The 12,015-nt window shown below is 41.4% G+C and overlaps 1 protein-coding gene across 1 annotated transcript in view; it reads left to right on the top strand.

Moving 5' to 3' along the window:
• Positions 1-12,015, top strand: part of cdh2 (cadherin 2, type 1, N-cadherin (neuronal)) — a 62,333-nt gene that overhangs the window by 28,466 nt on the left and 21,852 nt on the right. Inside the window, exon 3 of the mRNA XM_034104243.2 lies at positions 11,225-11,445. Coding sequence (XP_033960134.1) covers positions 11,225-11,445 — 221 coding nt within the window. The remainder of the gene's footprint in view (positions 1-11,224; positions 11,446-12,015) is intronic.

Genomic DNA, 12,015 nt, shown 5'->3' with positions numbered 1-12,015 from the left:
ATATCTCACAGCATACCGACTTTCCACCTCCAATCAGCAACTCGATATTCTACAAACTGTCCAAGTCTGGGAAAAAAAGCAGTACACTAGATGTATTTGTTAACTCAAGTAGAGTAGGAGTTTTGCTATCAATTTGAAAATATGACTCATTCAGCCTTGAGATCATTCATTATTTGCTCTGCAGAGAAGGATTTCATAACCCCCCCCCCCCAATCCAATCCATACAATAACCTGCCTCCTCACCCTTTTTCCATTCCACCCCGTGGATCTCTTTTGAGGACAAACTATGTGTGGGGGAGGGTCATGCAGGTCAGAGTAGGTTAGTAACGAGATGCATTCGACATCTCAGTTGTAGCTCGATGTCTCCAGGAACCAACGCAATACAAAGGGATACGCTCAGTTGACACATTAAGACAGCGTTTGTAAATTCATACAAATGCATAGTTTCCTCTGTGTTTGCTTTCTTCTGCTGGAGCAGCACATAACAAGCTGTCATGCATATGAAAAGCTGTGTATGTGTTGCATGTGAAAGCTTTTAAGTGGAACACGGGGCTTGTCTTTAATCTTGCTTCTGTGTATTTTTCGTCTTCTCTTTACGCACGGGCTAATTGTGTTTCAAGCAGAATTTGACACATATTGATTCAAACGTGAAATGGCAAATGCGCACACCGGATGTATTGGCAGATGCCCTAATAATCCCTCTCTTTGAAGAAGCTTATTTTTCCTTGCTGTCATTGTTTTCTGAATGGATTCATGTACTTTCTCCCCAGCCTTTCAGAGGAGGCAAGTCAGAGCTTTGTTTTTTCTCCATATCTCAGTTTGTTTTGGTCTTGGGTTTAGAGAGGGAGATTTTTAAGTGTTTGGTGATGTGTGGCATAAGGGGGAAGTGCGTCAAATGAGGATAATGGTTGGTATTTACGACTGTAATGGTCTGCCCACCAGTGACTCATTTGCTTTGTTTAGCTTTAAAAAGAAACATTTACATATCCTTATGACCTCTCCGGCAATATATATATCTTTTTTCTTTTTAAAATCTATGAATAATTTAAGAGAATAGCACATTAATGTACACGGTATATATTCATTTTTTTTTTCTTTGTGCGCAATTTCATCATTTTCTTCTACGGGAGACGCAGAAACAAGCCCCATCTCTTACGGTATAATAGTGTTCTCCAGAGGCTGTCAGCCTCATCTCCCTTTGTCTGCTGCTTTGTTTCCTCTGCAAAGAGGATTCACGTGCCCTCTCCTTGTTTCTCCCCGTGCCCTCTCCTTGTTTCTCCCTGTGCCCGACTTCACAAAAAGAAAAAAGCAGAGAAGCAGGAATTCCATTAACCATGTTCTCAAAAAAAGGCATGAACTTGTGACTGTGATACACATGACATAATGGCCCCATATCCCCATGCATTTTTCTACAGCTTTATTTTACATCTTATGCTGTAGGTGAGTGCATCACATCTCCAATGTTTTGTTCCTTTTAGACACACTCTGGTTTCTATGCAATCCCTTGCTTTGTGAATGTGGCTCAAATGGCTGCACTCCTCTGTTTGAGCACATAAAGGGGAACGGTATGTTACTGTGTGTGTGGGCACACACATTCATGTGGGCATGTTAAAAAGAAATTGTTGAAAGTGAACAGGAATCCCATGTTTGTGTGTGTGGTTAGGTTTGTAATTGGATTCAGTGGACCATATCAGTCTTTACCTGAGCTAGTCATTTGCATGGGTTTGATTGACAACAGCGCGATGCAACGCAGGCGCAAATATAATTCCCTATGAAGACAGAGAGGATGTGCAAACCATGCCTTGTTTAATAGCTATCACTTTCATGTTAATTAGTATGGAGTCATTTTTGCTAAGGAAATTGTTGAAATTGCATATGCATAAAGGCATATCAAGTCTATCCAGCCATGCCCCATCTACTGGAGTGTGTTTCAGTAGATTAGACCTTGCCTTAAGTTAAACACAGTGGGAGGTTTCTATACATTTGCTTAAGTCATCAAACGTAACATACTGAGAAGAATCCTCAACGTCCATTTTAACAAGTGAAGCAAAGCCTAAAAAGAGAAACATCAAGGAGTACAATCAAGGACATGGAAAAGGAACATTTTGGGGGAAAAACCACCCCAAAAAACATTGTGGTGGGTACAGAGCTTTGGAAGTTTTTCCTTGTACGATGTGAGGGTCTAAGGACAGAGGGTGTCGTATTGTCATACTGATATTCTGTACACACTGTGAAGACCACTGAGACAAATGTAACATTTGTGATATTGGGCTATATAAATAAACATTGATTGATTGATTGATTGATTGATTGATTGATTGATTGATTGAGAGCTTTTACTGTAAATAAGAAATTAAATGACATACTATTATGCGTTGTACTTTCATTCTGAATATTTACACCGATATTATTAAGCAGCCATGACTTCTATTCACTCACAAAGGTGTGAATATGACTCACGCAACAGATAGAAGGGAGTCGTTCATATGAATTAGATTGTATTATTCATATCACTGTTTTACATGGCCTTGAATGTCATGTTCTTGCCATTGTGTTTGTCCTGGCTGGTTATTCACATGGCACCGTGTAATGAAAGATTTAATGTGTTTAAATATAGTGAGGCAATCAATATGGTTACATTTATTACTAGACAGAAAGCACTTAAAGACTTTAGGATTAGCAATAACCATCTGCTGCTGTATAACTATGCATAGGGCGTGTTACATTTAAAGAGAGAGCGTCAAGCCCTGTCACGCATGATAGTTATTATTTACGGTGGCTTGATCCGCTTCCTTTAAGCATTAAATTAACTCCATGTCAAGTAATGACACAGGTGGTAAGACAATGTGTTGGAATGAATCACACTCAACGACGTACATTTGTTTTCCTTTGAATCCAAATTGATAATGTACAAATAGTTTCCTTGATGGTCAATCTCCCGGGAAATGTCTTCTTGAACATTCATTTGCACAAGCTTTGTCGAGGGCCAATTCAAGTTTTAATGGACAGGTTTTTTCTCCTATTAAAGGTCCGGTCTGTCTTCTTACTGTCTTGAAACGTATTCAATGTGGAACTTGATATAAACATAGATACATGTATGTAGGACTCTATTTCAGAATCACATTATTTTTATGAACTACATTAACATGTATCTTTCTATAAACAAATCAGCTTTTCATGGATATTTATCAAAAATAACATATTCTGTCTCACAAAAAGCTAATTGGTAAATCAACAACAACAACTATTCAAAAACTGTTGAAACTTCTCAAACAACACCTTTTACATAATGAATTCATCAGCTGTCTATCCGTATGCCAAACTGTGGCTCAATACACGGCTTCCGTTTTTATCGTCGCTCAGCATGAATGACAAATATGCGAGTGGTTGTGTTATGATTGATACAATATGTTTCCACCCTTCACTGACACATGCGATGTTTGCACACACACTGGCGCTGGAGCATTTCTGTCTGGCACCAGCCATCTTCAACCGAAGAAACACCAATTGCGTTTTCTGCAGTGATAACAGTTCTTACTTCTAAAATAAGTGAGTACCTTAAGTGATTGTTGATATAATTTCCATAAACATGCACTTCTGACTCACTCACAATGATACGCACAGTATCATTGTGAGTGAGTCAGAAGTGCATGTTTATGGAAATTATATCAACCAAAGCCTTGGCCGAGTGTTTGACAGATATGATTTACTACAGCTGGAGACAGTGGAGCTGCAGCCTGTAGCCTAACCATGCAGGATTTTAACACCATTAGTCTTATACTTGGTGAAAGCAGAAGGAGACATTGACATTGCATAAGTCACCTATTCCATTTCCCACCAAAAGCCCTGGATAATCATTGTCCCTATGGAACAATGATTGGTACAGCTCTGGGCAGGGAGATATATTTCGGTCTTTTTCTCTCGGAAACAAATCTGAGACAGGACACACTCTGCTGCTGAGATTAAAAAGTCTTACAAGGCCCAGTGAGCATGCGAGCCGAGGTTACCTCATCATCGGGTCACTGCCTCCTGCTTTGTCTCTTTGATATTTATGATGGTATTTTGACAAAAATGATCAAGGGAAAGAATTAAATAGCTTTGAGTCTGTGCTTTTGAGATCAAACGGACCTAATAATGTTACATTACAGGTTGCACTGAGGCAGTTTTAGTGCCAGGCCCTCGTGACCAGCCTCTTCAGAAAACATCAGCTCAGCTTGGAACCAAAGGCATGGGGGCTCACAGCGTTCATGTGATGAAGCCTTTGGCTGCTGCCCTTTCATATTCCTCTTTTCTCTCAGACTCCTTTGAGTCATTAATCACCAAATATAGTTAAGAAAAAATACATATACCATGAGTTCTTTCATCTATTTGAAGCATATTCTTAAATATGTTCATAAAATACATAATTTCGAGGGGGGTGGGTCACTTTATTTAGCTCTAGTGGTACCCATGTGTTCACCACAGTCGAGGCATAATAAATGAAAGGAGACACAGTATCTGATGTATATCATTAATGGTTATTTCTCAGCCAACGAGAGCACCAGACATGAGTGAACTTCCTGTCCAGCAGAAAATCGCCGAGGTGCAGCCGAGATGGATGCTCGGTGCAGTAGAGCATTTCCTAATATGTGTATTACTGCGGTGTGCGGTCACCAAAGAATGACCTCTGTGATACAGGAACAATACAAAATGATGCATGTGGCCACCTTCAATGGCTTATTATTCACAGTCTGATTTCTTAAAGGAGTCTCAGTGTCTCATACTGCCGCTGGCCTCCAACCTTGTGCAGATTGCTTTACTTTACCCCTACCTGCTTTTGTTCTCCATCTCTTTCTCCTTCCCTCCGATAATCATTAAAGCGTTGGTGGATGTAACAAAGTGACCAATGTCAGCAAATTATAAGGTGAAATGGGGTATAGTGAGCAATTAAAAACCTGCAACCTTTTTATGTGAGGACAGAAGGAGGTCAAAGAATGGCTGTTATGGTCATGAAGGTCAACACCTCATTTCCAATAACTGTGATTTACATCTCAGAGGTTCTGCCAACAGGGTGTGGTAGACAGTAAGGCTTCAAAGATTTAGAGACTACGTTTGTGTTTTACGGTCACATTCACTGACACTTGGCCCAATCACAGTCTACAGTAATTAGAAGTCCCACTCTTCACAAAGTATCAATGATTGTCCTTTGAACTCAAAGAATAAATGACAGTGAATCATACTTGGAGGCTGATTTTCTGTCATTTTAGTAGTTTGATTGAACCAGCATATAAACGTGATGACTTTCATAAGGTTTTTCTCGTGCAAGCGTTCCCAGGGGTCACAGAGCCTTTCAGAAAGACATCATAACGAGTAAGAGTGTTTGACATCCTGGTAATGTGGTCAGTTTAATACCCCACTAAAGCCTACGTATCACGCCGCGCGTCTCAATAACTCGCAGAACAAAATCCCAGTAGCTATGTGCTGATAACTGCAGAAGGATGTAGCTTAGGCTTATCAGCTCGTGGCTCCAGTGACACAGTAATCCACACAATGCTCCGCTGTCATTGTACTGGGAAACACACAATCATTTCATTTACCCAACAAAGGCGAAAGAATAATTGTGATTTCCCCTGTGCTTCCCCTTCACCACGAACCCATGGAGGTTGATAATTTTCAAAGGCCAAATATTACTTATTCGAAAGAGCTGAACTGTCATCGTGTATTTTTTTTCTTCACAGAGAAACATGTTTTGCCACAGTTATAAGAGGCTCTTACTGAATGTCAGTTTAGGGAGATCACAGCAGCCAGATATCTTCTAGCTTTTTTGCTCAATCAGAACCCAGCAGGTATCTAATAAGCATGGCGCTGAGGTGTAGGCATGGGCCAGTCAGCGGAGAGGGTCGGGGTAGTTTCATTAAAAGTCAATCATTGCTGAGACACAACAAAGAACATTCCTAGCCAACAGGAAAAGGGAAAGGTTTTGACACTCTGAAGGAAACGGAGGTGACTCTTACCTGGTGGGGAGCCTGCTTATAGTAATTGTCCTTAAAATACAATGGTTGTCAAAAATGGTTGCTGTACTCTGAGAGAGTGCAAATGACCATGTGCAAATGTGAAAAGAAAGAACACATCAAACCAAATACTAATAGTTTCCATCTCCTCAGGGCCAGTTTTGTAGATCAAGGGAGCTAAAACATCTCTGTTTGAGATTGAACAAGCTCGTATCGCTGTAGCCGCTCCAACATTCATGCTTCTTACATTTCTCAGTGTGCATCCCAATGTGGGCGTGTGTGATAAGGGTATCAATACGCTTTCTGAGGGCCTCTTCATCATTCTGTAATTGAAGCAGCAGTTTTGGGAAGGGAAAAATAGCTCCAACAATATGCATAAACTACACAAACCAAAGTGTTGGGGGAATGGTCACTACAATCAAGCTAGGGAAATAAGCCAGCTGCTTGTTAATGTGTTTATGCTGTGATGCAATTCCTCTTTAGTTTTCTTAATTGCTAGAGACATTGAACAGAGTACAAACACTGCATGTTTTTTTCATGCAAATCCCTTTGCATATTTTAGGCCTGGCTATAAATGCATGGAATGCTCTGCGCGTTTGAAGTGAAGTGCATTAGTAAAACGCCTGCAAGGGCTTAGTCTGGCAAAAGGCAGTATCATCATTCCCAGATCCAAGCTTCAGCTATAAACAGTTTACTTTCTCTGAAGAATACCCTATTATCGCAAACATAAAATACATCTTTGCCTCAGCTCTGAATCTCACTCTCTTTGAATACATTTGAACAAAAGCTCCTATAACGTTGCTGTTTAAAAAAAGAAAGAAAAACAATTGATGATGCTTTTATAACCCCACATTTGTTGACTTAATTCTAGACACAATTGATTCTAGTTTTCTTTTTAATATCAGTTCAAATGTGCATAGTTAGGATCAGAGAGCAGAAACAAAATGCACATTTTCCATTGGAAAATAGTCTTACATTTTAAGCATCTACATACAAATTCCATAATTGTGAAGAATACGATGTAATAAGGTACCCAATGGTATTTGTTAACTCACCAGCCTTGAAGCTGTAGAATATGCATTCAAAATAAAAGCATCATGGAAAAAAAGTAGAGTTGGAGAAAATAACATGCATGCACAATTAAGCAAATTAAAAACATTAGTGTATTGTGCTTTTAGCATTTTGTACAATAATTGGGCAATTACAGAATACGCTGTGAAGGATGTTTTTGTGCTTGGGCACAAAGTCTGTATGCTGCACAAGAATGCTGACCTTAATTTGGCTTGTTCTCCCCAATGTTGGACTGGATTAGGATTTCATATCACAGCAGTTTGAATTCAGGTACAAGAGTGGGGGCTCCACTGGGGCTTAAACGGATCTTATAAACAGTGGTGCTGGCATGGATGTGTCACACAGCACATTCAGTTGCAGCCTCTGCTTCATATGTACTGGCCACTGTACTAACCCTGCTCACATTCATTTGTGAATAATGCATTTTGTCAGGGGTGTTGTACCATTAGCCAGGGTTGAGGGGAGGGAAGGGGGGGGGTTGCCACTGGGGTATTTGCCTGGGTCTGCATTTATCCACAGCTACTGATGAAACACCTATGCTGAGTATGTCTCAACTGTCAGTGACCTCACTTCCCCGAAATGAATGATGGTGTATTGGGATGATCTCACATGAGAGGTTTCAGTCTTGTACGGCGCATTAGAGAGACTTTCAGCCGGCTCACTCGCAGCTAGTGTATTTGGCAAACTAGAATAAAAACTGAGATTGTGGAACATTTGATTTGCCTCTGTGCAGTCACACGGTCCCCATCCTATGTTCCAAATGTAATGCATCTCTCCGCCTCTCCCAATCTCTCTCTAACTATTTGTGTCTGTCTGAGTTAGAGCTATCACGTGACGGAGCAGACAATAGAGAGGCACTCTGGCACTACGAAGAGGTTAGCTGGGTTTTTGTGTTGCTCGTCCGTGAGGGGGGGGGCATCTAAGCTGTGAATAGAATCATTGAGTCGGAGGTAATTTTGGGCCCCGGTGCAGGGCATTAGTTGGACAGACCTTTCTGCTGACAGGCCTGTTTCTCCCTCTATCCCCCCCCTCTGTTTTTTAACCCCCAGTCCTCCTCTGCTGCATCGGCATTTCTGTCCAACCAAAGGCCTTTATCGTTGTGCCCATGACGGCATGCCTGATAGGGCGTGGCAGCCAAATTCTCATTTAGCCCTGAACCTTGGGGAGCCAATATATCTAGATGTAGTTAAGTTGCAGCAGCCAGGGTCTAACCGGAGCCTCGCTACACATTTCTGTGGTTTATAAGCCACTAGAGGGTGTCTGATAAATGAATAGACACATGCTGGACATTCTCATTCATTATCATTGGGAATGGCCGTGCCTGCTGGGAGTTTGTGCAGCGATTGCCGTGGGGGCTCGCTGACTCACAGAGGTGTCCTGATGGCCACATTTCAGACAATGTTAAAGAGCAGGAGCTAAGCTCAACAAGAGGCTGGGCTTAGATAACTCACAGGGGAACGCTGCTGTCAAGTGGACTGCACTGCTGCACACAATAATGTATAGTCAAAAGTGCTGGGTGGACAGAAAACGGAAGCACATGGGCTGCAGCTTTTCTGGTTCCAAAATGTTCAGAGTCAATTAAACGCTTTTAGTATTGGTTGTACTGTTACATAGTGAGCTAGTAGAACACATTTTAGATCATCTGCAGTATATACTATCTTTTTAAGATCAGGCAAGCCATAGTTCCATGACATCCTGTTGCTACTAAATAACACAAATATGATTGGAATTCTCCATGAATATAATAATGTTAAAGTGAATTGTTCATTAGCAAGTGCTGCCCAGACTCATACCTGCGGACATCTGAGTTACCTGCAGTCATCTAATTAAATCGCAGGCAACCAATTTATATAAGCCATAATGATTATTTCCATTATAAATAAACCTGCAATCCTTAAGAGTCAAATGTTATATTGTTAAATTCTTTGTTTTGTCATATTCAAATAAACATGATACAAACCAACTGAAATCAGAAAATGCTGATATTTGAGAAGCTGGAATAATCCAGTTTTCATTTATCAGACTCCTTTCAGCTGTAATACACTTGCCGAGTAACATTATATAGCATTGGCACCTCAGTCAGAATAGTGGAGTGAGGAATTGTAAAATCTATGGAGTGTCTTCTGCTGCATTGTGAGTTCTTTTGACAGTCCCTTACTCTGTATTCTCCCTCTGTCTGAGTATCTGCTGACTTTGGCTGGCTGGTGATTGCCTGAAGACTTTGAGTTTACAGACGGCTGGCTTTAAGGCAAAAACCCTTCAGAAGGAGAAGGTCATCTATCTGATGTCAGCTTTGCCCGGTTCCAAGAGTAAAAAAGCTAATTGGTCAAGGGTAATTGAACAGAAGCTGCTAGGAAGGAGAGAGTCAATATCAAGTATATTCCAGGAAAGAAGAAAGATCTTGTCATCTTCTATCTTTATTATTAGAACAGCCAGCTCTCCTTACATTTCGATTTCACCTTGTGTGTCATTTAGAAATATTCAGATGAATTGTAACTCTTCTGGTAAAAAAAGTGCATTTGCAGTGTTGTTTACCCATTTTGTCAGTGTTCAATCTTTTAGCAGCAGCTGTTATAAAATGCAGCTCATGGTCCTCAAGCAGAAGATTTGTTCTCCCCGTTTTGGTTTTGATAAAGTATAGCAAGATTGCATTTTCATTCATAAGGACACGATGAATACATTGTGACTACACTGCATGACAAACTTCCCTTGTGCAACTTCCTATTTTGATTCATTCTCTCTCCTTCTCTCTGACATGCATTCTAGTTCTCACATTCAGAAACATAATACTTTGTATTGGACACTACTTTTTTATTTAGCCACATTTCCTTTTCAATAATAGGTTGTCTATTTGTGTTTCCATTTCCCACTGCCATTTAGCTTTCAGCCTGCATTTAGTTTCTCACTAAGAAAACAGATACAGCTGGGACCAAGGGTATCTACCTGAAAACATCTGCCATGACTGCTGTTACAAGCACCAAGAAGATGGCTAAATTCACTACTGTCATCCCTGAGAGATTTATTAATAGTAGGGTGTGGTACACTTTAGGACAATTGAGTGCATGCATCGAGTGTTTCTATTAAATTAGGCCTAGGGGCAAAACTAAGGACTTCCTTTGGCCCCAGTGCCGATCTACTGCATCCTCTTGAAGTCAGAGGAACTTGATACCCTCCGAATGCAGATGATACTCTGGAGACATCTGTGGGTCCCCAAGGTAACGGCACAAAGGAAGATTAGGCACCCTCCTTCAAGGCTTTTGTTAAGTAATTCCACATCTCCTTTAATAATTCAAAGCGGCACCAGCAGAGCCTCCACACAAATGATATAGGAACGTTCTGATCTGTGTGTTTGGTGCCTATACACATGAAGGGAGCCTGCCAGGGACCCATATCCACACAATGAAGCTCAATGAAGGGGCTTCTGTGTGTATCTGGTGTTTGTGTGTACATGTAGGAGCTACATAGGCTGTGCTGTGCTGTCACTCACTTGTAACATTAACCGGTGTTGTACCACTGCCACCGGTGGGACTCAAACCCCCATGAGCCACCTGTCTGCAGTGTCTGTATGCGTGCGTGAGTTTCAGTGTTTTTTTGTGTGAACAATGCTGATGAAATAAACATCCGTTACTTCAGCACAGCACTTACTTCTGTCTCTCGAGGAGCTGAGGATCGGTAGTCATCCGCAGAAGGCATCCCTGTATGTCATGAGGGACAAAGCTAGCATGCAATGGATGGCCTTAGCTGCGAATAAAATCAGACTTATCTAGCTGAATTCTAGATTCAGGTTTACACATGCGGTGTATATATTCTCAATTGCAGTGGGGAATTTAGACAGTGTAATTAACACATCAGACTTTACATGTAATGTTTTGGGGTTTTTATTTAATAGACCTTAAGGGGCACACTCTCCTTTTTTCTTTAGTTTTCTCTCCTGCTAACTCTCCTCCACTGCACCTGTTTTGAGAAATACCTTTGGGGCACAGCTTGAAGTGAATAATGTATGAGATAGAAGGAGAATCAGAAAACCTTTGTGGACCCTCAGTGTCTGGCTGGCTGTCTGTCCTCCCCCCTCTTTGTCTCTATCACTTTTTCTTTTCCTTATTGGTTTCTCTCTCACTCTTAGGCCAGTTTGTTAATCCTCCATTTTCTTCCGTCTCTTACAGTGAGGTTTGTCGACTGTGGCCGAGGTGGTCTGGTGCGATTTGAATGCAGTAACCCATCGGACTTCCGGATAGAAGTTGACGGAGTAGTTTATGCTGCCAGGGGCATTGAGCTCTCTACGCTGCCTGCGTCACCGCTGCTGATCAAGGCCAGTGACACCACTACTCAGCAGCAATGGGTGACCCAGGTCAAGCTGACACCGTCTACAGACTACAACCAGCAGGTGAATACCTTCACCATCACCTCCCTAATACTTCTGCCTTGTTTGTTAATTGTCTGACTGATGTTAGTGCTGAAGAAAGGTGGATTGATCCCCTTCATCGAATAACTTCCAGCTGTTAAGCACACTGCACATTCACAGATGACTAGTTGTCTAAATTGTAGCAGGTGTTCCGAGAGACTGGATGGATGCGTGCTAATTCAAACTTAATTTGTCAATTTACTACGAGGCACAAACATATACTCCACATGGTCAGTGGGTAGCGAGAGATGCAACAAGGCACCTCATAAAGTACATTTCAGTGAGCATACACAGTGATTGTGAGGTTATTGCCTCGTCATCCAAAAGGGGACGCACCTCTTTCAATGCTTTGGAAGACGGGAAGCATCTGTCTGAGTCTAACCGTTCCGCTGGACGTGTTGTGCACTCATCTACAATTTGTTAGAATGACCGTGTGCTCATATGTCAACATTGTGGTTGGCGGGGTTTCAGAGGAAGTGCACAAAACAAGCACTGTCCTTCCTGTCTGCTTTGCAACCAGGAAATGAAAAGAAGCTCCAAAGGCTGTGTTAT

The sequence above is a fragment of the Pseudochaenichthys georgianus genome, chromosome 17 (genome assembly GCF_902827115.2).
Source record: "Pseudochaenichthys georgianus chromosome 17, fPseGeo1.2, whole genome shotgun sequence".
NCBI lineage: Eukaryota > Metazoa > Chordata > Actinopteri > Perciformes > Channichthyidae > Pseudochaenichthys > Pseudochaenichthys georgianus.
Note: the sequence above shows the minus strand (reverse complement) of the source record. Positions and strands in the feature narration are given on the sequence as shown.